This window comes from Diplotaxodon limnothrissa, linkage group LG10, assembly GCF_057381915.1.
Source record: "Diplotaxodon limnothrissa isolate DT_005_m linkage group LG10, D_limnothrissa_male_GT1.1, whole genome shotgun sequence".
In the NCBI taxonomy this organism is placed as follows: Eukaryota; Metazoa; Chordata; class Actinopteri; order Cichliformes; family Cichlidae; genus Diplotaxodon; species Diplotaxodon limnothrissa.
This window is the reverse complement of record NC_140605.1, coordinates 1,712,851-1,739,279: the sequence shown is the minus strand read 5'-3', so window position 1 is coordinate 1,739,279 and position 26,429 is coordinate 1,712,851. Positions and strand designations below refer to the sequence as shown.

The following is a 26,429-nucleotide window of genomic DNA, read 5'->3' as shown; positions in this document are numbered from 1 at the left end:
GCACCGGCGGCACCCTGCGCCAGGAATGGGCCCCCATGCACCCACCCGCCCACAACCCCGGCAACACACAAACCAGGACCCAAGCCCCGGAGGCCCGGCCAGGGCCCCAGCCCAGAGACGGAGCGCCCCCAGAACCTCACGCCCATCCCGGACCCACCCAGGGGCAGCCAGGCTACCAGGTCAGTAACCCACGTCCGTCAGCACAGACCCTCCCCTAGTCCCGCTGCACGCAGCCGCGAGGAAACAGTCACCCGAGAGCCAAAAGAGCCCCTAACCGGACATGACCGCTACCCCGGGTTGAGCCCCCCAAGGAAGATGCCTCCGGGGAACCCCCCGACGCCCTAAGCCTGTCCCTACCCCCACACCAATCACAACAGTGAAGGCGGGACCAAACTATGACCCCCCACCCCCACTAGGTGATGGAGCTGATCAAAGGAGCCCAGAGCAATTGATCTGATGTGGTGGCAGAGGCTGTATCAAGACTAATGTAATCTAATAGATAATTTCTATATTGGTTAGAATTAAGATTATTTTTATTTTTCCAGTTCATGAGGACTGTTTTCTTGGCTATGCATAGGGCAGTGAAAACCATATGGGCGATATTCTTTTCTGAAGTGACATTATCTAAGCTGCCCAACAAACACACTAAGGGGGAAGTTGGAATGTTACATTTCAGACACTTCGATAAGTCTTCACATATCTCGCGCCAAAACTTCTGAACTGGTGGACAGAACCAAAGAGCGTGGATATAATTGTCTGGTGTATTGCCTTGACAGTGTGAGCAGTTGTTGGAAGATGTAAAGCCCATCTTCAACATCCGATGACCTGTATAGTGCACTCTATGTAGTATTTTGTATTGTATTAATTGCAGACTGGGATTTTTAATCAATTTAAAGGTTTTTAAGCAAATCTGAGACCAGAAGTTTAGGTCTAAGCTGACTGATAAATCTGCTTCCCACTTTGCAATAGGAAGGGATATTGATTCATCTAATTTAGAAAGTGTTCTGTATATTTTAGATAATAATTTGGGGGATTTAAGAGTAAGAAAATGTGCCGCACTTGGTGGTGTTTGTAATTCAACTTGACTGAGGTTAAATTTCTTTTTTACTATGGATTTAATTTGTTGATATTCTAAAAATCTTTTCTTGTTGATCCCATATTGTGTAACTAGTCTGTCAAATGGAATAAATTCTGTTCCCTCTAATATATGTTCTAAGTATTTAATTCCTTTACAACTCCATTCTGGGAAACTAATCATATTATTGTTTTGTAATATGTCAGGGTTATTCCAGATAGGTGTACGTTTGTATCTTTGTATCTTAGCTGTTCCTAGGATTGAATTCTTCCGGAGAGAGACCTCGGATGCTGTGCTTGGAATCTGCTGGATCCACTCTTCCACGTTGTGATCTGAAATCCAGATCAGGAGCCAAGATGAAATGATAAACCTCTATATTGGTCGACTTTTTACTTGTGACTGTGATAAAAATCCGTGATCAGATCAGTGATGCAGCTGAGATCAGGAAAAGAGTACTGCAACCACTCAGGCTCTAACAACAAAATGCAAAGTGCTTTAAAGACATCCGATTATGAAGAGATACCAAGGCTACAGCAGCAGAATCAGCAGCAACACTGGAGCTGAGAGGAATGCAGTGTCTCAAAGACACATCAGGGGCTAAATCCTCTGGTTCAGCTGCAAACGTTTTATTCACCATCTCAATTTCTGTGAGCAACTAAAACCTGCTCTGGAAACTGAGCCGCCTACATAACGACACATGTGTGTTTTCTCTAAAGGGTTTATGCCTGTCATGTGACTGCAGTTCTGGGACATCCCACTAGGTGGAGGTGTTGCGTCATTTTACCAAAACAAAAACAAAAAAAACCGCCTGAACTAGAAAAAAACGTCGTGACGTGTGCAGTCGTAAAACAACGTCATGTCTGTACAAGCAGCTTATGGCTTAGCCTAAAAGCTAACATCTTATTTTTGTTTTTTTTTTGTTTTTGTTTCGTTTGGCGGGTCGGCTTTTGTTCTAGATGGAGACCCAGAGCCTACCATGAAACTCCGGGTCCAGAATGACAGGTGAGCTGAAGCTTAAACGGGGCCTAAGAAGAAACATGCTAGCTGCTAATGCTAACGGCTAGCTTAGTGTAGGAAACGCTCAGTTTACCTGTTAGCGGTCACTAAGCTGCTTTGGACCTTTTTTTATTACTATTACTTGAAAATGTCTGGGGGGTTTACCTAAAGGTAGTTACGTTGGTATAATGAAATGAGTTATATGGAAATAATGTCAGAGTAATTCACTTTTGTGAACTTTAGCCAACCTAAAAAAGCAGATCTCCAGTCGCATTCGTGCCCCAAAGTACCACAGTACTGTCAGAGAGGAGTCTCGGCTGTTTTAGCATAAACAGTGCTAAACCCTTCATTACTTCTTAACACTTTATTAACGTCTTTACGTCGGTTCTCTCTGTCAGTTGACACGTAAACATGGCCGTGATCGTAGCTGCAGCGGGACACACTCTGACCGAGGCTCTTGTGTCTTAGGACTGATTCCAGAAGAGTACTGAAACTGAGGGAGTCTCCTACTGTAATGCAGCCTAATTCAACTGAGCGGGGAGGTCACGCGGGAAATGGTTTATCCCTAACTCTGCAGCCAGAGCTTTTCACCAGGGCACCTGTCAGTGGTGCTGCTGCCTCCAGCCCTGAGAGCAGTGAGGTACGAGTACCCATGACCGGTGGTCCCGGAGAGTCCAGTGGAGGTGCGTCATCCAGGAGATGCAGGATCAACTCCCACAGCCACACGCATTCACACGCACATAATCGGGCGCCCCCTTCCAGTTCAGAGCCCGAGCTTGACCCGCCCGACCCTGATCTGGACTCTGGAGAACCCAGCGCCTCTCTTTCTGAGCTACGCTGTCTCTTCCGCTGGCTCCAAAAGAGTCTTCCTTTCCTGGTCATACTGTGCGCTAAGCTGGTGATCCAACATGCTCTGGGTAAGCAGGAGTGAAGAAAACAGTGTCACCACAGCTGTGAGCACAAGAACGCATGTCATCGTGTCTCTCTTCCTTTACCAGGTTTAGCAGTTGGGATCGGCCTCTTCACGACCTTTCTGTATGTGAATAAAAACATTCAAACTCAAGTCTTTCTTCAGGTGAGTCAGCAGCTGAAAAACTGTTGATTTGTGATGCGTTTATGAATATTAATTAAGTCCCTGATACGACACGTTGTCTGTGTGCAGGATCGTCACTCAAAGCTGCAGTGCATATGGCTGCTGCTCTTCCTGATCTCCTGCACCTTACTGCTTTACTACACCTTTCTCACAGAGACACTTTATCATTGGTAAGGCACGATCCATTGTGTCACCTCACTTATCACTAGAAATATAGTGTCCGACCTAAAAGTGGAGTGTGATCAGATTTGTTGAAGAGCATTATGCCGTTTAACCCGACTGTCACCCTTCCTCGTAGCCTCATCCTGCTCAGTCCAACCATTGAGCGGCTGGGTTTCTGGGAGACACTCTGGGCAGTCGGCGTCACCAACTTTGTAATAAAGTTCCTCTGCATGGGAATCAAGTGCCTTATTCTGCTGCTGCCCTCTTCACTGGTGTCCTATCGAACTCAGGTTTGATTTGTGGATTTATTCTCGACATTGTTGACTTAATGAAGAAAACCAAAGCCCTGTTGGCAGGGCTGGTTCAGTAGCTTAAGTTTATTTCTCCAGGGCCGGTGGCTCATGTTGACTGAGGAGCTGGGTCAAGTCCACCAGACTATAGCGCCTGTTCCACTGTGGTTCCGCTACCTAGTCACCTACCAGGAGACAGAAGGCACCCCTGGACTTACACTCGGGGTCCTGTTGGCTTTGCTCTACCTCATACTAAAGGTGTGATCCTACAGCTTATATATTTTTGTAGTATAAATGCTAAAAGGGTTCTGTTTCCTGTTGACAATTACATCGAAAACTGTTGTTTTCTCTCCCTTTTAGCTTTTAGGATTGTATGGTCAGTGGACGTCTTTAATGAAAACTGGGAGGCTGTTCCTACGAGTCGAGGTCAGTGTTAAACAGCTTTATCTTTAAATTGTGAATTAAAGGTAAATGCAGATTGTGCTGAAGTGTCCGTATTGAAGTGTGTTTCCATGTTATTTCTCAGTGCACAGGCACAGCAGCCACGAGGAGTCAGTGTAACGAGGCTGGAGATGTCTGCCCCATCTGTCAGGGAGAGTACAGGGAGCCACGTGCACTTCTCTGTCAGGTAAAACGACACGTGCACACTTCCAGGGCCTGCTGTACGCTGCCACAAAAGTGTTGAGTCCCCCCTCATTTCTTTATGATTTGCTCCAAAGGAGCCAGACTTTTCTTTGAACACTGGCTGCTTTTTACTCATCTTCAGTCCTGTTCTTGTACCTGATCATTTTCAGAGGAATGCTTTTTTTAAATTTCTTTTGTTTATTAAGCAATTTAAGGCTGAACTCTAAGTCATTCAAGCATAAGAAGGCACCCAACTCAAGGCCCAGTGAATCAGTGTTAAGTCTTCACATGACAGACACCCCGACAGTGAACCAGCTGAAATGGTTTCTGTTGGGACTTTGTTGCTGCCAGCCTGTCTCAAAACATTTGTTCCCATTTCTTTAGCTGAATCTATAAAAAGTTTACTTGTTCATAGAAAATCAAGTAATGAGGGGTGGCTCAGGACTTGAGTACAGTCCTGTATTTGCTGCCTCAGTGTTCGATGCTTCTGTAAAACACTTTTAAATGGTGAGGTCAGAGTGTGTACAAATGTTCCCTGTCAGATTTTATATCAGGCACACAGCTCTGTGACATAGACTGTATATAAACCAGGGGTGGGGAACTCTGTGTCCTGCAGGGTTTAGATCTCACCCTGGGTCAACACACCTGAATCACATGATTAGTTCATTACCAGGCCTCTGGAGAACTTCAGGACATGTTGAGGAGGTCGTTTAGCCATTTAAATCAGCTGTGCTGGATCAAGGACACGTCTAAAACCTGCAGGACACCGGCCCTCGAGGCCTGGAGTTGCCCACCCCTGCGTTAGAGGAATGCAAATTTAGGGTACCTTTATATCGGCTTTATTTACTTTACAAAAGCTACAACCGCCTATTTATGGAGTCTTGAGCATAGAAGTGCGCCCCACCTGCTGTTGAAAAATGTCTGCAAGGGGCGGCCAATCAGGACAAAGCTGGTGTAAAGAGTGACGAAGGAGCTAAAACAAACTTGAAGAAGTTCAGTAGCCCTTTTCAGGCACTTTTGAGTGTAAAATGTGTTGATGTGCTTTCACTTCTCCGCTGTGCAGCACATATTCTGTGACGAATGCATCGCTATGTGGTTCAACCGGGAGAAGAGCTGCCCCCTCTGCCGCACAGTCATCACAGAGAAGGTCTACAAGTGGAGAGATGGAGCCACGTCTCCACACCTGCAGATTTATTAATGGTTCAGGTGTGGGATATTGGTATTATTTTGTATGTAATATGTGACTTTTCATGGCTGTCAAGCCCCACTGACAGATAACGTCGTACACACTGTTTCATTAGTCAGTTAAAGGCTGGGCTCCTTGCTGGCCGGGGCCAGTGAAGGTACACAACCATAGGCACGTTTCTGGCTTCTCTTGTTAAATCTCCAGCAAAGAATTTCTTCTTCTCACAGAAATTATTTTCTCACCCTCGAGTATTTTTTTGATTTAAGTAGTTTTGCTTTGTGTTGCTTTTCCTCACCTTTAGTCTTTGAAACTTTCCTCGAGAATGAAAATTTCATTACTTCCACGTTTTTTTTTTAATGTTTTGTGAATATAGGAGCATAAGAGAATTACACACAGCACCTGATCCCCCGTCTTGTCTAGTGTTACCTAATTTCTGATCGCAACTATTCCGATTCATCCAAACGAATGCGCCAAATAAAAGCATCTGCTTCAGTTGTATCGTTCAGTTTGAAATCAGGCTGCAGAGCTGACCTTCTGGAACAACTCATAGGTATAATTGCTCATTAATGTGCACACAGTAAACTTCTTGCTTTCAGCTTTTTTGGGGGACTGCAGATTGTGATACTGATTTACACAAATTATTTTTTTACAGGGCTGACGTTGCCCCGTTTTTGTAAAAACCAAAGACTGGGAGAAACATCTATTTTATGTACAAAAATCATTTCACTGTTATTTTTATCCGCTCTGACCCATGAACTCTGATTAAAGATCTACATTTAAGTTAAGAGTTCTTGGCTTGATTTGTGGAGCAAACTGGGACCAGTTCCCTGGTGAACAGCTTCCAGTTTATGGGAAAAAACTTGGACGTTATCACTGAGATACGCTGAAATGTTCTGTTGCACCAGCAGGACTCAGACAGGCTCTGTTCATTTATGTTTTATTTCAACTTCATTATGTACATGATACAGTTCAGGTGAAGGATCGACACAACAAATGTCACCAGTGACTAAAATATCCTTTTCAACTCGAGACATGTTATCAAGTAAGCTTGATAAAGTATGGTTCAAACATCTGTGTGTAAAATGCTCCTTAAACATACCTGAACAGAAGCAAAATGCACCACTTTTACATCACCGTGTCTCAGACACGACAGTCACACCAAACCTCCCACTCAGACCACGATCAAAGATGTACACATCCTAGAAAGGCATGACGTCAGCGGTGGTAATCAATCCCAGCCTTACACGCGCACACGCACTCACACAACTACAATATACAGCAAACTGTACATACATGATGTACTCTGTCAGCAAAGGCACAGTGCCATTCCCATTGGTTTTTGCATCATAACATCATCTATCTTTCCACTGCAAAAGAAAAACTACACTTCAAGTTTTTGGCAAGGAAAGTCTAAAATGAAGAAAAAAAAGGTTTCAAAGTGAAACTATGCCTCGAAATAAATACTGTAAGACGTCGGGCCTTTGAAACATTAAAAAAAGCTGCATCTGAGGTTCTTGTAAGACTTTCTATGGAAATAAAATTACACTGTACACGATTATAATTGCAACAGAAGTCAAATCAACTTTTTACACATTCTGCTGCCCTATGTGAATAATACTACATAATAAATACATAGTTTGCATAGTGTAGACAACGAAGTGGAACCACAATGGCACTTGAAATAAATATAAACAAAGTAAGCGAGTGGAGTGACGGCTGTTAAACACAGCTGCTTTACAGGAATGATCCAAATACATCGGCTCAGTCAGTAAAACCTAAAACATGAACCAAAAGAAGTTCCTACACAGTTCATTTGTAGAAAAAGGCGCAAACTTCCCGTGTTTTCATTTTTATGATTACCAGAAAAATCCCCAAAGCTTCAGCTCGTTTTGGCCAAACATTACAGTCAGCATTTGTGGATTGCAGGGAACAATTTCAAAAACAACAACAGAAGTCACTCGTTTAGCTTTCATTAGCATTATGGGAATCTGAATCCGACCTTTGGTCATTTTTAGGATGACAGGGTTCAATGGCTTGACTCCAAAGGCTCATCTAGCAGCTTTACGTCGCACAAACATCCCAAACATCGCACTCTTAATAGATGGTCTATTCACACAGGTGTGTGTTAATACGCCCTTACGCTTAAAGCCATGTTACAATGCACAAAAAGCACACTCACAGTACCTTAGACATGAATGCAGCCCATGTCAGTAAAAAAGGCAGTGATACCAATCTGGCTCAGAGTATTTTGGGTCAACATGCTTGTTGGTTTCCAACCATGCCAGTGGCAATGAGACTGCATGAGTTAAAAAATAAGAGCAGGAGATTTAAGTGACACACAAAGGCTTTTGGAGTCTGTTTACATTCAACACAAAGAAAACGATCAGTGTTTCTGGATCGGCGTCCCGCAGGAAGCCTTCCAGTCACACAAAGCAGTGCCAGCATTTGGTATCGACTGTGGTGGAAGTGATGCACTTGGCTGAAATTTCACTTGTCTTTTTATAGCTGCTTTCCTTCAGGCGCGCTCTTCACCTGCTCTCAGCTCTAGTGACGAAGGCGATCTGACTCTGTCCTTTAAATATAAAGGACCTAACCCTGTGAAACTATGATCCAATAAATCCACTGACTGACAGCGCGATCCGAAATTTCACAGAGTGACTGTTCAGATAAAATGTCACGATGAGGAAGAAACAAACGCTCCTTATTAGAGATCCTTTTCTCACTGTGATGGAGTAGACTCGCCGTAAACACTACAAGTAACGTTACCCTAGACTCGAAGATAAAAGAGCACCAGTAAATCCTACAGTAATGCCAGTTGAGTACATCTCAATCACCTGAGCCCACTCGTCAGCTGGCGTTTTTCAGCACACGTTCGAACAGAGTTTGTCGAAGAGCACCTCTCACACCGCTCTGCTAATTTATAAACTGCTGATTAGCTGTGGCGAGTTACAAAAAAAAAAAAGGCCCAGGCTAAGTCAGGAGGTTTCAGGCGGTTAAGGAGGGGAAGGCGCTGCTGGAAGAGCTGGTGATCGGCGTTGACAGCGTCAGTCAAAGTAAAAAAAGAAATCCTACAAGTCTCTTTGAAAGGACAAAAGGAAAAGGAAGGGACACTCAAAGAGGGCCGGCGTTCATAGGCGAGCCGAGCGTCATAGGTTCATTCGTAGGTGTTCGGGCCGCTTGGAGTTCATGGGGTACGCCTGCTTCTTGTAGGGCCCTACACTGATGCCTGAAGGGTGCCTGATGGGAAGCGGCGCAGAAGCCTCGGTGAAGCCGCTGCCGCTCGTGTCCATTTGCTCCACTGCTGAAACCTCCATGGGCTGGTCCATCGAGCTGCTGGGTGAAAGCAGAGATGGGCTGCCAGTCATCAAAGGTCCCCGGTGCCAGTTGCCCCCCCCTGCAAACTTCACCGGACTGAGGAAGAAGATATGACATACTTTGATTAGGCTCAAAGGCTGTTATGTGCACCACACGGCTACAGTCGTGAAAAAGTACACCAAAGCACACCATCACACACCAGGACTTACGAAGAAAACTTGTTTATTTAAATACAACCTGAGAATAAACAACACAACAACAACGTTGCTTCGGTTCAGTAAGACTTCCAGCTCTCTTCAGTCAGAGGTCTGGACTTTGACCGGGTCATTAAACCACATTTAGTGTTTTCTTTTTGAGACACTTGGATGTAGGTTCCCTGATGTGTCCTATGAAAGGATCCATTTAGGCCAAGCTTTAGCTGTCAGATAGAAAGCTGCATATTTGGCTCAAGGATACTTTGGTACACAGGAGTTCCACATTTGCTGCAAAACGAGCCCAGATCATTATCCCTCTACCACCACGCTCGGCCGGTGGTTTATGGCGTTATTGCCAGACATCTTCATTTTGGAACATTGTTCCAGAGGTTTTGTGGCGTGTACAGATACGACTTTGCAATCTAAGCCGTGCTGCCGTGTTCTTCTTTAGAGAAAAGAGCCTTGTCCTTGCAACCTTTGCCTTTTTCTAATTGTACTATTATGAACTTTCCCTGTCGAGTCTGAGATGTGGCTCTTAGGGAGTGCACGGACTGACGTGGCTTTCCTGGGTACAATGACAGTTGTGCTGAACATTTCCTGCTTGGGAATAATCGTTCCCACAGTAAAACGATTCACTTGAAATTATTTGGAAATGGTCTTGTGACCCTCTCCAAACTCATGGGCAGCAGCAACTGTTCCTCCTTGGCACTGTGTTAACACACACATTAATGCTCAAGACCAGCCAAAACATCTGCCTTTATGGTGGTGCTCAACTGATGATCAGTCAACTGCATTTGATCAGCAGCATCTGGGTTATTACTGTTTTAATGGGAGCAGTAAGGGAGTACCGTCCACTGATTCTGCATTCTGGCTTCAAATTATTTTGTGTTGTTGTTCATCTGAGGTTGTTTTTTTATTTAATGTTCTTATTCATGAAACCTTGCGTACAAGGGATGCGTACAATTACCCCCAAAACTCCAAAACACCCCTCACCTTCCCTATCCATGTTTTTATTCAATTCATTTAAGCTTTAATGACTTTATATGCCTTACTGTTAGCCAAGAAAATTTAAGCTATTCACAAGGTCAGCGAGTGAGTCATCAGGATGAAGACTTGTTTTGGGAAATTTTTTAAATGACCAGTGAAATCGGACAGATCTGCAGAGAAAAACAACATGCCGTTACCTCACAGGTGTTCTCGGGCTTCCCGGGAACTTTCGCGGCGAGCGGACCTTTGGCTCAAAGGAGAACTTCTCTTTGACGTTTTCAAGCACAGATGGGGCTACATATGTGAAACCCTGGGGAAGGGGTGGAGGACAAAAACAGAAAGATCTCAGCCCACTTCAAAGACCATCTTTCCAAAAACAACCCACAGCTGATGATGAGCAATGAAATGCTGAGTAAACCATATCATGCAATGCGGTGGAAAAGTGAGTGAAGCTTCCAGGAAAACCAACAGGATTAAACCAGATGGGACGCATTAACTGGTTCTCGTAAGACCCACTTGTCGAAAAGGGAACAAAAACATAACACGAAAAAAACCCAGTATGTCCAGAACTAGCTGGAGTTTGCATGTTTTCAGACAACACAAACAGTCAGTGCACCGTTTTCTATTAAAAACTCTGCGTAAGTTTAGCAACATCAGCTTTGCACCAGATATTTAGCGTTTTCCTACCTCACATCATCTGACCACAAACGATGACCGAACGAAACTCTACAAAACACTGACACGCAGGTTATGAGTCGTCTTTCATAGATCTTACCCTGCAACATTATTATACGCTCACCCACCACTCTGTCAGGTATACCTGTCCCAACTGCTAATTAGTGCACATAACTAATCAGCCAATGGCAGAGCAGCAACTCGCTCATTCACGCGAAACTCATACACATGGTCAAGATGACGTGTGAGGTTCAGAATGGGGCAGAAAGGTGATTTAAGCGACTCTGAATGTGGTTGCCGGTGCCAGATGGGCTGGTCCGAGTATATCTGAGAAACTGCTGATCTGCTGGGATTTTCCCACACCATCATCTCCAGAGTTTACAGAGAGTGGTCCAAAACAGAAAATAATCCAGTAAGCAGCCATTCTCTGCTAATGCCGGAGAAGGCTGGCCAGACTCGACCCAACAGAGCACTTTGGGACGTGTCGAAACGAGAGTCGCATCACGGACGCAGCAGCTGTGTGATGCTATCCTGTCAATGTGGGCCGGCACCTTGTTGAGTTACCAGTCAGTTCAGAAGGTTCACTAACACTTGCAAGGTGTAACTAATGAAGTGGCCGGTGAGTGAGGCACCAGTTACACACCAGGAAGACTTGATTGGCACTTTCACTGAGCATGGAGTCATCGGGGCTGTCCACTGGAGTCTGACTGGTGAACTTGGAATCAAACTGGCTGACATCATCAGCTGATTGCTGTAAAAATACAATAGTAATCAGGTTAGTTAATGACCTTCATGGCCACATTACACAGGACATCTCTGTGTGGAAGACAAACTCACCAGAAATGGTTTAAATGGAGGCTCTACTTTGCGAGCAAGGAGTTCGTCCCAATTTATAAGGCGGAAGAACGTATGGGCCTAGGAAACATGACAGCCGTTTTGTGTCTGCGTGGTTTTTTAAAAACATATTTTTCAAGCTCCATCTGAAAAGCGATGCCTACCTGGACTTCAGCTGCATCTCCTGGACCGCCCCCGAGTCGCAACGAGGCATTTCTCTTCAGCAACTAGAAAAAACATAAATATTCGTATTTTTGACAGCAGATCAGTGCTTTTTAACGAGACAGGCGTGTGAAGCGTGTGGGGAGGAGCAAGGCTTTAACAGCTCACCTTTTTCAGAAGGTCCCTGGCTTCTTGCGTGAGGTAAGGTGGAAGGCTGAGTTTACATTTTAAGATTTTGTCTATGGTCTTCTTTCGGTTTTCACCGGTGAACGGAGGCTGAGGGACAGCAGCAGATTGGAAACATTAGCTGAGCAGCACGATAAGGACGCTGTGAGTAACGGTTCCGGTTACTTGTATTAGTTAGTTATTAAGATGTTGACTGGTTTGTACTTACTGCTCCTGTCAGCATGTCGTACATGAGCGCTCCCAGACTCCACCAGTCCACAGCACGATTATGTCCACTCCTCATCAGGATCTCTGGAGCCCTGAAGAAGAAGAGGCAGAGGAGAAGGCGTGTCAAACCAGAGGCATGAATGTGCTGATGTGTATGCAAATCATCAGACTGTTTGCCATACATGTACTCGATAGTGCCGCAGAAGGTGTGGGTGACTGTTCCATCATGGATGGACTCTTTGCATAGGCCGAAATCCGTCAGCTTCACGTGTCCTAGAAGGTGGATGCGTACAGAGGACACGTTAGAAGGTTCAAGGTTGTGTTTTAATAGTTGAATGCAAAACAAGCAGAAGATATTTGCAAGAAAATCTCAGTTGGTGAAGGACATGTATCTAGGTCGGACGTTTAGTAAGCAGCTCCTAGTGTTTCAGTACCGTTGTTATTGAGCATGATGTTCTCAGGTTTTAAGTCCCTGTAGATGATGCCTTTTTGGTGCAGGTGACCCAGCGCCATTGAGATCTCGGCCAGGTAGAAACTGTCAACAGAAAAACACAACGCAGGTCCCATATTTAGTCGAATGCATTGACATTTCTATCCATTTTTCCTCGTTACTCTTCTATGTTTACGCACATTTCTTGCCCACGTTATGATGTAATGTTTACACTCCTGTGCCTTTCTGCACTCAGTGTCTCTCATTATTCTAGGAACACTACTAACCCTTATTTGTTCAGCACTTTGGTTCATGGAGTCTCCATCTACAGACTGTGTTTATAAGACAAAAGGACTCATACTGCAAGCATTCAGTCCCTGCTCCAGCTGAACAGTCCTACTGTTCCAGCTCAGTGTCTGAGAGACAGAGTCACCTACGTGCCTCCCTTCACGTAAGTCAGTTCCTCAAACTTTAAACTCCCCCATGTGCCAATTTCCTCGATGTGATTGTTTTTCCTCGTGATGCTTTTTGGGGCTCCAGTTTAAATATGTCCGTCTGCTCCAATCAGAACACAAGCAGCTACTGTTTGTCTCTTTGTTGTATTCCTAGAAATATTTTGGAGAACCTGTTTTTGACTGAATGTGAATCATAAAGTCACATCACTGGGTGTTAAGATGCCTCTTCTGTGGGTTAACATCCTAAATGCATGGTGCTGATCATGTAATATGCAAACATGCAAGTTAATGTAAAGATGCAACTACTGTATAAAGCAGCAAATCAATCTGTTCAGCAAGCTGGTAGGAAGGACTAATGTGAAACATCACAGTCACAGGAGTTAGTGTGTGCAACAAACAAAACACACAACTTCACACGTCTGGTCAAAAACAACAAATTGTATGAATGTAGATAACGTTCCTCTCAGTGGTGTCACTCAGACGGTCATCTCTGTTTTTGGTGAAAGTGGATATTAATAAGTGCCAACTTCCACCTACTCATGTTTGCGTACGGTGTGTGCACAACATGTCAGATGTATTTGTTTGTCACACGTGGTACGTAAGGATTCTTAGGGATGATATTTACATTTGTCCCTGTTTTCATTGGACACTGGCTTTGTTCGTGATAATGAAAGCTTGCAGCTGCGCTTACTGTGAGCGCAGTAAACTGAACTCAACCAAAAAAAGAAGATGATCGAGGTTTTACCAGCAACAGACCAACTCACCATGCTGTGTCCTCCATGAAGATTCCCTCTCTTTCCAGCTGCATGAACAGCTCCCCGCCTAGTTACCACATACGAAAACTCATCGTTCAAATGTATTCACACTGGGAATGAGGAGCTGCACTGATAGAATGACTGGGAATTCCTTCTCACCGCTCAGATACTCAAGGATGAGGTACAACTTTCCCCCCGTCTGGAAGGCATAGATCAGGTCAACAATGAACGGATGTTTAACCTCCTCCAATATGTTCCTCTCGGCTTTGGTGTGGGCGGTGTCCTTTGCGTTACGCACAATCATGGCCTGGACAGAAAAGCACAGTGCAGGGGTGTGAAACTATTTGGGCAATAAATCTTACCCCATTAGCTGGCACGAAACCTTTAAAACATCAGCTGCAGAGGCAGAGCGGGAACCGGGACGCCAAGATGGTAGCTACAGCTAAGTCTCATTAAGCTAATAAACAGTCATTAAGCGAAACCTCAGGCTTCGGGGAATATGAGCTGGTTTTTCAAGGAGAGCCAGACATGAGCTCTGTGTCGACAGCAGAGAGGAGGCAAGCTGAACAGAAGCAGCAGCTCTGAGGTGTCATGAGAAAAACGCCTGGTGCCATTATTTTAGGTTGGTTTGTCCTTCTGGCTTCGTAGCTCAGCGTAAGAGGATATCATATTCAGATCACCTGCTCCGGCTCGTAGCTATTGATACGGAGAACTCGGACATCAACTCTGCAACACCAGACTGATTGTGTATTCAGACACGGGCCAGTTTCTACGAATGAACCCGACTCGAGTACATGCAAGCAGATTTACTCACCTTCTTTAAAACCTTCATAGCAAATATCTTCCCAGAGGTGGCACCCGATACCTTCCGAACCTGGAACACCTGCAAAAATAATTTACATTTGTATAAAGACATTTAAGGAGGAGTGCTACAAGGTTCATCAAATTTTATCTAAGACTAAAGCGCACAAAGAAAGAAATGCATTTCCTGAAAGACAAGCAGCAGTGATACAACACAGATTTTTTTAATGTAACATCAAATATGTGCAGCACTCCCTCGCACTCTGGCATGGAGCTAAGGTCATAACGCCCATAATGAAACGCTGCTCTCACTCTGCGCAGTGAGAGCAGGTGAACGTAATGCCAATGCTTGCCTCTGGGTCTTACTGACTGTATCTATATGTTAGTTTGAATATCTTGAACTTCGGCTGACAGCTTCCAGAGAGATATAAGATGATTTTATAGCTAACATTATTGCTTAATAGGGCTGGGCCATATTATACCGTTCACGGTAATACCGGTATAATGTTAGGCAACGATAGGAAAATGAAATATCGCGATAGAATGGGAGTAAAACGCGCATGCGCGGTGCCTTTGTTTTCATACGCACATGGCCGATTGTTGAGTGAAACAGATGAACCAGAATTGGTTTGTAAAAATGGTGCAACTTCCGTGATGTGGAACTGGTTTGGTGTTTGTCCGTCAGATACACAACAAAGCACATTTTTTTGCAGAACATGCAAGCGGCCGTTGTTATTGTCATATTTGTCGGACTAAGATGCTGTTAAATCTGGGAGTAATCTGGGTCCTAAACTCCGTATTCTTCAGGTCAAACAACACTGCAGCATCACTAAGAGTTAAAAACTGTCTAAATTCTTTCATCTTTAATAAAACGATCAGCATTGCTGCTTTACCAGGTGTAACTATAAAGTTTAACTTCCAGGCATCCATGAAAACAAAAGTTATTACATTTAACGGAGTTAGAAGTTAGCAGGAAGCTAGCGGAAGTTAGCTCGCTAGTTTCGCTAGTTACCTAAGCATGATATAGCATGTTCTGACTGAGAGATTTCTGAAAAAATTCAAACGTACAGCTCTGCTATCACTTCCAACATAAATGAAGACAGGAAACTAAACAGCAGTGATGTTTGTAGGGTTACTGAAGTTGGGCTAGCTGGTATATAATGATGTGCTACGTGATCGCTAGCGACACAGCTATGTTAGCATAACATAAACAGTGAAGCTGGAGGACGAACACTAACACTTTTCCACTTATAAAAGTTAACGTGAAGGTTCTTCATGGTTAGAGACAAATGCAATCGCATGGCAGGATGCTGTAAACGGACCAAACTTCAGTCAGGAGAACAACTGAGATAATCCATCCACAATACGAGGTTAGTCATTAATATACTGCAACATGGGAATAGAGCAGCTGCCAGAGAATTCAACATTAATGAATCAATGGTACAGAAGTGGAGGAAGCAAGAAGAATGAGTTTAATAAAGTTTGATTTATCTGACTGCTTTGTTTCGCTTAATGTGCCTTATAATCCCGTGCACCTTATGGTCCGAAAAATGCGTACTGCACACTGCAGTTTAATATTGCAAAGCACCTCTTTTTAACTTCAGTGGATATTATACATGGTTATGCTCAGGATATGTCAGCCCATTTCTACTGGAAATGCCTTTTGGTTAAACTTTCAGCAAGGAATTTGCATTTGCACTGTTACATTTTTATAAAGCTTTAATGTACATAAAAACCAGCTTCTTGTTTAAGTGAAAATAAATGGAAGGTTGTCTTTTTGCGCTAGTAATGTTGTGGAGTTGTATTTTGTCTCGCATCAATTATATCGTCGGTTATATCGTTATCGCAAATTTTCAAATATATATCGTGATAAATATTTTTGGCCATATCGCCCTGCTCTATAGCTTAAGCATGTGACTTTTGTAGCTTATTTAAGACTTTTTAATACCACCTTTTCAAAAACTACGATGAATGTACCGTCACCTATCCTTTGGCTGTGGGGTCCAGATATTTTGAATTGGAAAAATTATACATTCGAGACACAAATTCAATCGCTCAGGTATGAATTTGAAAATCATTGTCTTTACTCTTAAAAAATAAGACTAAAATCATCTGTTCTTACTTCGTATAAGGAAAGGCTTGAGTTCTGACCCTCAGTTAAAAATACAGAGAAACTTTTGCCAAATTATGCAACATGACGACGATATCAAAACAGCTGCCAATGTGCTACATTTTTCTTCTTCTTTTTTCTTAATACGATTGTGTTATCTCATAATTCTAAGTAAGTCCCAAGTTACGGAAAATGACTTTGTTGTCATCTCCGTCAAAACCACTTCAGACAGAGCAAGTCATGCATCTGCTTGCTAAGTGAAAAATGTTTCCAAAATAACTAATGTGCTCTGTCATTGTCAAGTTTAGCAACGAAACATCAGGGAAGTTCCAGAGCTCTACATCCACAAAAATAAGGCAGAACCTACAATGTGCACTCATCTTTAAAATCTCCATTTGTCCTAAGATTTGATACAAGCAGCTGCAGACGGATTACTTTGATGCTTTATGTCTATGCAAAGAAAGGCTTCTACTTCTTTGCTTCAAGAGCTTACGGTAAAGGTGAAACAGGATTTCTTTCTTCCTACCACAGGAAAAATATTGCTAGATATTTGTGGGAATTGGAGGGCTGTTGATAAACAACAATGACACTGTAAACTATTGCCAAATTTCCCATTCCACCCACTGGAATTTCAAGACATCTGCAATGCCTCCCACACATACTGACACCAGGTCCCAGGCTAAGAAATATAAGTTGCATTTTACACGATTTTAAAAACAAAGGGTTTTTTTTGTTTTTAAATTAACGCTGCATCAAATGCATATGAATATGAAGATGTAAGTTAAGCCTTTTCAAACCCTAACTTTCAAGTCAAGAGGGGTCAATAAAAGGAGGAGGGAAAACGTGTCAGAGAGAAATGTCGATTTGAGAGTCTTGAGTCCTCACCTTCCCATAGCCACCTTTTCCCAAAACTTTCAGCAGCTCAAAGCATTCGGGCCTGATCTGCTCTGTTCCTTTGTTCACGCTGTTCTCTGAAATTTCAAACTTCTCACAGTCATCCATGTTACTGGCAAAACAAAGAAAAAAAATAAATAAAGAAGATAAGAAAGTAAAGATGAAACACAGGTTCAGAATATTTTGCACAACACTGTTAGCATTTTAGGATGAGTGCCACAAACACTTGAGCACCGTGACAACATTGGGTAATGGCTGGACTTTTTCTGATGCTAGTTTTATTTTATTTATTTATTTTTATGTATTTTGTTTGGGGTGGGGGGACTGGCTGAGTGAGATCAGTGCCCACTGCTAAAGCACTTCCACACAAAGATCCCTCAGATATTTCCAAGTGAGAACAAAGAAGCCAAACAGGATTATCACAGATTACAATGATTGTTTTACCTGCTAAATGGTGCTTCACACAGCACCACAGGTCTCCACCTGGATGCATGAACGGCTCTCAAAGCTACCAGGTTTCAGTTCACTTTAATGGGCAACCCAGCATTAGAAAACAAAACAACCCTGCTACAGAGGGTTGTTATGGTCTGGCACTACATAACGTATGTTAGTTTTCCATTAAGTTTAGTTGCAAATTTCTTATGGCTCAGAAGTACAATCAAGTTCGCTTAAAATTGGTTAGTTCTTTTACCAATTTAAAAACAGCTATGACGGGATTTAGGTTTTTCCCAGATCCTGAAATGTTGACTCCCACGCATCCAATTAAGAAAAATGGTTTGTTCCCTTTTTCGAAACACAGTGAATCACAACATCGCTTATACTCACAAATCAAAGCTACTGCACTGCTCCATGTACTCACTGAGCTGCCCCTGGAAACAAAAGGGGACACCGGGACACAACATTTAGGCACACAGGAATGCGAGGGAGAACTGTTCTTTACTAGGGAGTCTGAATCAATCGGAGGTACATTACAGACCTTTTCATTTTCTAGCGATATATTTTTATTAGCCTAGTTCACTCAAAGTTAGGACAGCCTCACGGCTAACCAATACAGTTAAGCAGGGACGTGCTGTATGTCTAACACTATCAGTTTTAAACGAAACTGATAACCAGGAACGCAGCGACGACAGCAGACTCGTAGCCTCGCGTTAACGTTACGCCGCGGTGGGAAGGCTAGCAAAAGTGTGATCCTCTTACCTGCAGTGATGCTAGCACCGGTAGCATTTCAGCCTGTTGTTGGTCGGCTGGAGTATAATTTATTTGTATTATTATTATTTTCTAAAAAACGGTCAGAAAGGGATACACTACTGATTAAATTAAAGTAGCTAACAAACCGCAGATATAGCATTCATGTGCAGCTAATGTAGCTAGTTACACGGCAATAAGAGCATCCCTCCGAAAATACCGATTAATAGCGTTGCCGCTCACAGCTCCATAATCGGACAACCCCTTACGCCCTAGCTACTACACCGTCAATTGCTATTGTTTAGCTTTCGTTATGCTTTATTTCTAACCTGACATTTTACCTTATTTTTGATTTCTTTACCCTCTGGCGTTGATATCTTCTCTGCTTGTACACTTTCAACTGAAGAATAACCTTACTTGTACTTGAGGGCTGGCCACCTTAACTTAAGCCACCCATCGTCCAAAACTTTAAGTAAAATCCAGAAAATGTAACTGTAATGTTTAATTTCATTGTAGCTAACGTTGTATGTGAAAGCACATTAATACGCGGGAAAAGAGTGAAAGATGACGTGTCCGATAATGGATACATGGGCACCGGTGTTAGCAACTTAGGCCTCGGAGCTGCTTAGTTCTAGCTAACTGGCTAACAGCAGGGACATTAGCCTTAGCGTTAGCATCAACTCACCCCATCCTCAAATTCTTCGTCAGAGACATTCTCATCCGGTTGATCCAAATCGATGTCAAAAACCGCGGCCATGGCCGCGACACCTTACTTGGCGTTAAATGACAAAACACAGGCCCGATCCGTCACCTCATGTGAGAGCCATCACCGTTACAACCGGCTACAGCAGAAAGCATGGGCTCACCAACCAAAACAACACAGGAATCGAACAGCAGCAACAAAAAGAGCCTCTAGCGTCGGCCGGCGGCACTACTCTGCTCAGGCTGGACGAAAACATCAGGAAAGAGTTCCAGTAACGGCAGATCAGGAAAATAAATCCAGTAACTGAAAGAGGGAAAGTGGTCAGATGTGCCAACATAAACAAACAAACACACACTAATAAGAAAAATAAATAAATGAACGAATAAATACAGGTGGATGATTTATTTCCCAGTCTGTGCAAATTACATTTGAATTGTATTTAAAGATTTGCATAAAAACGTATTTATAGTACATGTTTATGAGAGAATGTATTTCATTTCCTGTGTTTTTTCCAAAAATATAGATGATAGTTTTAGACTTGGGTCAGAACAAAAATCAGAAATTGTGTCATGTGACACAGTAGTGCTCCATGCCGAACCCAAGTCATAATCTAACACTAACTTTATATATTCATCAAACAAAGGTCAGATGTATAATGTAAGCTCCTCTTTTATTTTAGCCTACTCACAACAGCAGATTGTAAGAATTTGCAGTCCTCGACTTAACAGATCTTCCTTTTGCTGCTTTCCAAACTTGCAGTACAGACAGTCATATTCATCATAATCTGATCATGTAAACGAGTCATGCAGTCCAGTGACACTGGACTTCTCTGAGAAATCAGAAATTGACCAAACATAAAATTCAACCACTAAAACTAGTGGTGGTTGACCACCAGGTGGTGTAGCTCAGCTGGTGACATAGCTCAGGGGGTAGAGCAGGTCACCGACGGTCTATGGGTCGATCCCTGTGTGCTCCCAGCTCCAGTCTGCCAACTGACCCCAAGCTGCCCTCCAATGCATCCATCAGAGTACGGATGCATGTGAATGTTACACAGAAAGCACTTAAATAGACTGACACAGGAAAAAGGGCTGGAGGTGTGAATGAGTCTCACACACACACACACACACACACACACACACACACACACACACACACACATATATATATATATATATATATATATATATATATATATATATATATATATATATATAATGCTTTCCAATTTAAAACCAGCTTTTGTGTATAACAGTAAATTTGAACGTTCACAGCTAACAGATAAAAATATCATTTAGATTAATGAGTTTGCACAAACTCCTGGATTAACCAATACAGAAATATTTTTTTAAAGTCATTTTATTAATTATTCCTAATTGAGGACAGCTGGGGCATGAAGCATCCATTGGGCTGTGGTTTAATAAACTTGCTCAGCACCGCGTGTTTAGCCTGCACAGGTTTTTGGGCAGGGGTGTGAATAATAATAATAATAATGATGATGATGATGATGATGATGACTTCCATCCAGACGATTCAGTATCATTCTGTCGGACTGACACACTTGTTTTTTACATGAGTCATCATTGCTCGTCTGAGTCAAAATATCTGCTGTTGTAAAGGCTCCCAAGTATAAGACGCTCATGTTCTGCTCTTTGCGACTTCTTCAGGTATTTCACATCAGGGTTTGTATACAATCCCCCTTTTTTCTTACCAGTAGGTGGCAGCAAGAAAAAGGCAACCTTTTTTTCTTCTCTCCTCATTCATTCATCCTGAAAAATGCCTGTTTATTCATGCTGTATTGCCGCGCTTTCATCCAATCCAAAACCATTACAAAATGCACCAAATGCTAATATATATTTGAATTTCTTGGTATCGTACTGATGAGGAAACATGTTGTGCCGCCTTTGGCTTAGAGCTTCAGGATGTCTTCTAGAATTTGTCTACACTGATACAGAGATATCAAAGCAGTACAGGTAAGTGTACCTTCCTGTTGTGAGTACACAGACAGGAAACCCTGTGGTGTTTTAGCTCACACAGAGGTAGCACACGAGCATCTGTGCCTGAGGCCGTTTATGGCCATGCTGTCGACGCTATATTGAGAGAAGCTTGCATGCTACCCTGTGATGTCTGCGGTACCTGTAGAAAGAAGCGGAATGAGAACTTGTTGCTATTTCCTCACATTGTATTTAGAAGCCTACTACACTTCTGCTTTTGTCCTTTTGGTGAGAAGTGTCACACTGTTCCATGTCTTCATCGTGAGTCATCATCATGTTGTCCTTGAAAGGATTGTGTGTGTGTGTGTGTGTGTGTGTGTGTGTGTGTGTGTGTGTGTGTGTGTGTGTGTGTGTGTGTCGGGGAAGCGGTTAAAAAAAATAAATTTAATGTCGACAACATTTTTGGAAGCAAAGGCTAACAGTACGTAGCGGTTTATTCAGCCCTGTCTGATCTGTCACAGTAAATATACAGTAAAATGCATAAATATATGGTGTGTTTATCTTCACCTGCTTCAGTGTCAGCCAGGTATCAAAACTAAAGCTCAATAAATCCATAATGATCAGATTTACTGAGGACCGCACAGATTCACTCTTAAAGAGACAGTTCATCTGTTGTGTTTTCACCCTGGCTATCTATGAAAAATACTTTGGTGTGAACAACCTGGTTTGGGAGATATCAGCTGTAGAGACGTCTTCCTTTTCTGGGATATGACAGAACCACATGAATAGGTAAAGAAAAACCCAAACTTTGTGAGAAGTATTATGTGGGAACTATTTTCTTTCTCCTTTTTACACTGGCCAACCAACAGGTGCCTTCAGCCAGCTGAGAGGAACAATACCAGAGTTTGCACTCTGTCACACCATCACAGGTAGATGCACACTTCCTCCTTTGTGGTAATGTGGTTGACAGGTGTAGTTTGGTTTAAAAAAAACAGTTCCTGCCTAAAAGGGCTCAGGAAAAGTTCATTTTTATTAGCAGAAAGAGACACTGCTGCTGAGTTTTGGGTGATTTGAACAGCGTAAGGAAAGCGCCATTTGCTTTTAGTTTAGTCAAGAGAAGTTCTACAACCAGTAGCTGTACAACTGGGAAACCCACACCACAACAGTCTAATAGAATAATTAGCACTACAGGGTAGAGGAAAACATCTGCCTCTTTAATGTATGTTCTGTATCCTGTATTGGCTCATAATTACTTTCCCAGTGTTAAATATGAGGTGAAGACAGGAAAAAGTCGCTCCAGTGTCAAACGGTGCACTTACAGCAAGAAAGGGAAGACTGAAAGTTAATCCACCCACATGCATCTGCTGTGACAGCAAAACTATTAGGATCACATATCGCAAATTAAACAGTGGATGGTAAAAGTGGATTTTCAACCTATTTCTCTGATAAAGGGCTAAAAATATACACTTTATATCAGTCGGTCACTTTTGCTCAGACAAAGTGAAAGCAGTTAGCATAAATGTGCTCCCTCTTGCAAGACAGTGCGTCTTTGAACGCTTCAACTATGCGTGACCTCCTGCATAGTACAGGAAAAGTGACAATGATTACAGACGAAATTCCCAGCATGTCTTTCACTTTAGGAGCCACAAGGTCAGCCTTCTTTTATTTGCCGGAGCGGTTTGCGGGGTTGAGGAAATGCCCCTCGCAGGGTAGCGTTACTCTGAGCGCTGCCTCAAATCCATCTGATAGTTTGTTTTGCTTTACCCAGTGATCAAAACCAGCTGCACCGGGTAACAAAATAGGATTTCTGTGTGTGTGTTCTCTCTATTGTTTAGCTTTGTTTATGTTTACAAAAGAACAGAAGAGACACTGGTAGAAAGTCACGGCGCTCTGTTGTGGGTCTGCGTGGTGACTTGAGGTCGGGATTGTGTTTGTTCAAAATCACCTAGCATATCAACTGACTGGGTTGTGCTCTCGTGTTTGGACTTTGTCAATATGGAAGGCCATTAATTTAAAAACTGAAGGTTAAAGCTGTCAGCGTCTTCATTTTTCTTTTTTTGCTGAATGCATACACCTGTGGTTTACTGAGAAGCTCGAGGGGGGCGGGGGCTCTACTCCAGTCTGAATGTGTTTTATGTGAACAATAAACGGCTGCAACACGAGAAAACTGTGTCGTTTTTCTGATTCTCGTTTAAATGGCAGGTGTTCCCCTATAACCAGGCAGTAGCCCTGTCATTGACGCCAATTTTTCATATTGTGACTAAGCTGTGTGAAAAGGTGACAGCAAAACCGACACACTGACGCACAAAAGAGGGTGGGGAAGTTTATTTTCCAAAAGAAAGTACAGACTGCAAAGTGAACGTTGAAAAGTCAGCTATCTATGCATCTGCGCACCTGCAGCAAAGCAAAGGGCCACCAGTCACTAGTGTGGGTTCAAGCACAGTGTTTGCGTCAGGTTAGCGCCGTCGCTGATGAAAGTCAGAGTCATAGAAGCCAAAAACACCAGTGCAATACTAATTTAACTAACAGTTGCCCTTTAAAGACTTCTTATTATAATGGCAGGCATTCCCCTATAACTGTATAGTACCTGCTGATAACTGCAATCAAAATGGGGCTTTTTTGTTCCTTCTTTGAAATTAAAATCAAGATAAACTATATTTAAATGTTATTCTGACTTTGTGATTCATCAGGATGAAAACAAACAAAAAAGCAATTTAGAGATGGCTAATTTGAAATATTAGCATTTTTATTATAAACAAATAGGTTTTTATTGCAAATGTGGAGGCTTTATGCAAGATTATTTGTACCCTCCCAAAAAAATAAAATCCAACCAAAAATTTGGGATTTTGTAATCAGAAGTGTTTTTCCTAACAATGGGCTCCCACAGACCAAATATTTGGTGGAACATGCAAAAAGTAGTCAGACGATAAATGTTTAATTTCCTTGAAGAAATGTAATTTCCCCCAAGATACTGATTGTATTACAAGATAGACTACAGTCAAACACTGGCATAAGCAAATAATTGAGAACTTCCTGTCAAATTTATTAACTAGACCGCCTAAAGTTAAGCTCCATGGTCCTTGTTCAGAGATAAAGGGGAGTTATAGTGATAAATACTGCGGGGCTCAGTGTTGAAACTACGAAGGAACCCAAGAGGAAAGCATCTGGAGGTGAGACTGGCAGACAGGCCACGGAAAGCTATTTTAGTGGAATATCGCTGAGAGATCTACATGAATGTGAGCACACAGCACATTGGAGTGGTGGAGTCTGGCATGTGTGTGTCCGGTTTAGTTTGCTGTGTGTGGTTGATTGCAGCACGGGCACGATTCATATAACCACATCGCATGCGTAAAGAGGCCACATACAGAGAATGAGGGCAAGACTAAAATTAGCTCTGAGCAGAATGGCACAAAAGATGAGAGTTTAGGTTTTAGAGAGTAATATCGTGATTTTAATGTCAAAATCTAGGCACCGGGGCTGTGGTGTCACATGTTTTTGGCTCCTGACACATCAACAGAAGCTCCTTTTTAAATTGCCAGCAGTAGCTAGTGTGTAACATGTTAAACCGATCTTTAGATTTGAACAAAAGCCTCTGACAGAACAGTCTTTCACAGCAGGCGGGCTTTCTGCCTGTAATGCACACAGCAGCCTGCACACAGGCCCTGACAGCAGTGCCATAGTGAGGAGGTAATCCTGCTAACATCCAGGACTGTTGACCTCCTCTGTAGCGCCACCAGTAAAGGTGGTTCTGATAAACCCATCCAGGATCGTTACCTGTCTCCGTTACCGTCCCAGTAAGTGAACGTGTCGCCTCACCCTACAGCACTTCCTTCAAAATCAGCTACTGGCGGTTTTTCTGGTTCTTTTCCAGCGTTGCCTAATTTGAAATGAAAAAGGACAGCATGAATGGTATGCTCGGAAGGCACTGTGAGGCATTCCTGTAATATTCCTTAGATGGCATCATGTCATGACAGACACCTGCACGTACGCGTAAAGCTGAGCTTAAGCAGCCCTCGGATCAGACCCCGTGCGGAGGAGAGTCCGTGCCGTCAGATTTCCGGCATTCCAAAGGTTGACTCAGTGATACTCGCATCAAAGGGGGTGTGCAGTTTCGAACAGTGTGTGCTGGGCTGTGTGGTACATTTCGGCGATTTTACGCCCATTCTACTCTCAGGCATTTGTATACAAAGCGGACGTGAGCGCCGTGTTAAGATTAGGAAACACAATAAGGCAGAGCATGCCTGAGAGTAGAATGGGCGTAAAATCGCCGAAATGTACCACACAGCCCAGCACACGTATGCCACACCTGAATGACGCAGTTTCCTTGGCAGAATTCCTGGGACATGAAGGTAGGACAAACTGTGAAAAACGTGACGAGCCATTCATGCAGGTTTACTACGAGTCCTCTCTGCCCTCTTACCACAGTAGGCACATTTGCGAGAGCAGCCTTGGCACAGTGGTACACAAAAGACCGATCAGTGCCAAATTGCTCTGAAGATCCTTTAACAGTGTAATAAAAACAAAGTTTATTCTTTACTTTTTACTTGCATATAAGTAGAGAGCGCGCAATGAAATTCACCGATCAATATAAAAGTTCAGATCCTTTTAAAACGTTGCACTGACTTGAAGTCCGTCCTGAGGTTTGAAAGGCTTGAGGAAAAGGCAGGCGGAAGAGCAGAGGATGTGTGTTTCGTCACGGTGGCCACCTGGCGTCAGCCATTAGGCTGTCTGCTCCGTTGGCACTGTGTGGGCAGGAAAAGCAGACGCTTCTGCCAAATTATGCTCTGTTAAAATACCCACACATGATTTAGGTTCAGCTCGGGGCACGGAGATGTGTTTTGTTCCATCTGAGAAACAATACATCATCACGTGGTAATTGTTTGAGCCATTTTATTTAGGTAATTGTAAATCATTAACACCAGGGGCCAGCCGAGCAAGTGTTGATACTTCAGCTAGACGCTCCGCCTCGACCAGTCGAGGCCCATATCTCTCCTCTGAGTGAATTATGAGGAGTCTGAAGCTGCTGATAAGCCCGTTTGATCCTGGCATACCAAAGCACAACAAAGGCCTTTAGAAACGTGTACGGCAGGGTTAAGGAGACGGTGTTGAACTGGTCAGTCCTCGAAATGAATATGCTGGTGCAGTCAGACCACCGAGGCTTCTGAATGCAACAAGTTGG

The 26,429-nt window shown here is 43.1% G+C and overlaps 2 protein-coding genes across 2 annotated transcripts; one reads left to right on the top strand and one right to left on the bottom strand.

Moving 5' to 3' along the window:
* The first annotated feature begins 1,929 nt into the window (after positions 1–1,929).
* Positions 1,930–6,273, top strand: rnft1 (ring finger protein, transmembrane 1). Its single transcript, XM_085364255.1, has 9 exons — positions 1,930–2,077; positions 2,540–2,988; positions 3,070–3,146; positions 3,234–3,334; positions 3,463–3,616; positions 3,716–3,874; positions 3,977–4,042; positions 4,143–4,244; positions 5,304–6,273. Exons 1-9 carry the CDS (start codon positions 2,052–2,054, stop codon positions 5,436–5,438), a joined length of 1,269 nt encoding a protein of 422 aa, XP_085220381.1. The 5' UTR covers positions 1,930–2,051; the 3' UTR covers positions 5,439–6,273.
* Positions 6,274–8,225: 1,952 nt separating this feature from the next.
* rps6kb1a (ribosomal protein S6 kinase B1a) lies at positions 8,226–19,474 on the bottom strand. The gene is made up of 15 exons (XM_085364254.1): positions 19,302–19,474; positions 18,257–18,300; positions 17,423–17,543; positions 14,441–14,509; positions 13,786–13,933; positions 13,636–13,693; positions 12,421–12,521; positions 12,169–12,259; positions 11,988–12,078; positions 11,762–11,869; positions 11,596–11,658; positions 11,435–11,512; positions 11,241–11,348; positions 10,120–10,232; positions 8,226–8,837 (listed from the first exon to the last, which is right to left on the bottom strand). The coding sequence occupies exons 1-15, from the start codon at positions 19,371–19,373 to the stop codon at positions 8,573–8,575; spliced, it is 1,530 nt and encodes a 509-aa protein (XP_085220380.1). The 5' UTR covers positions 19,374–19,474; the 3' UTR covers positions 8,226–8,572.
* Between the last annotated feature and the right edge of the window lie 6,955 nt (positions 19,475–26,429).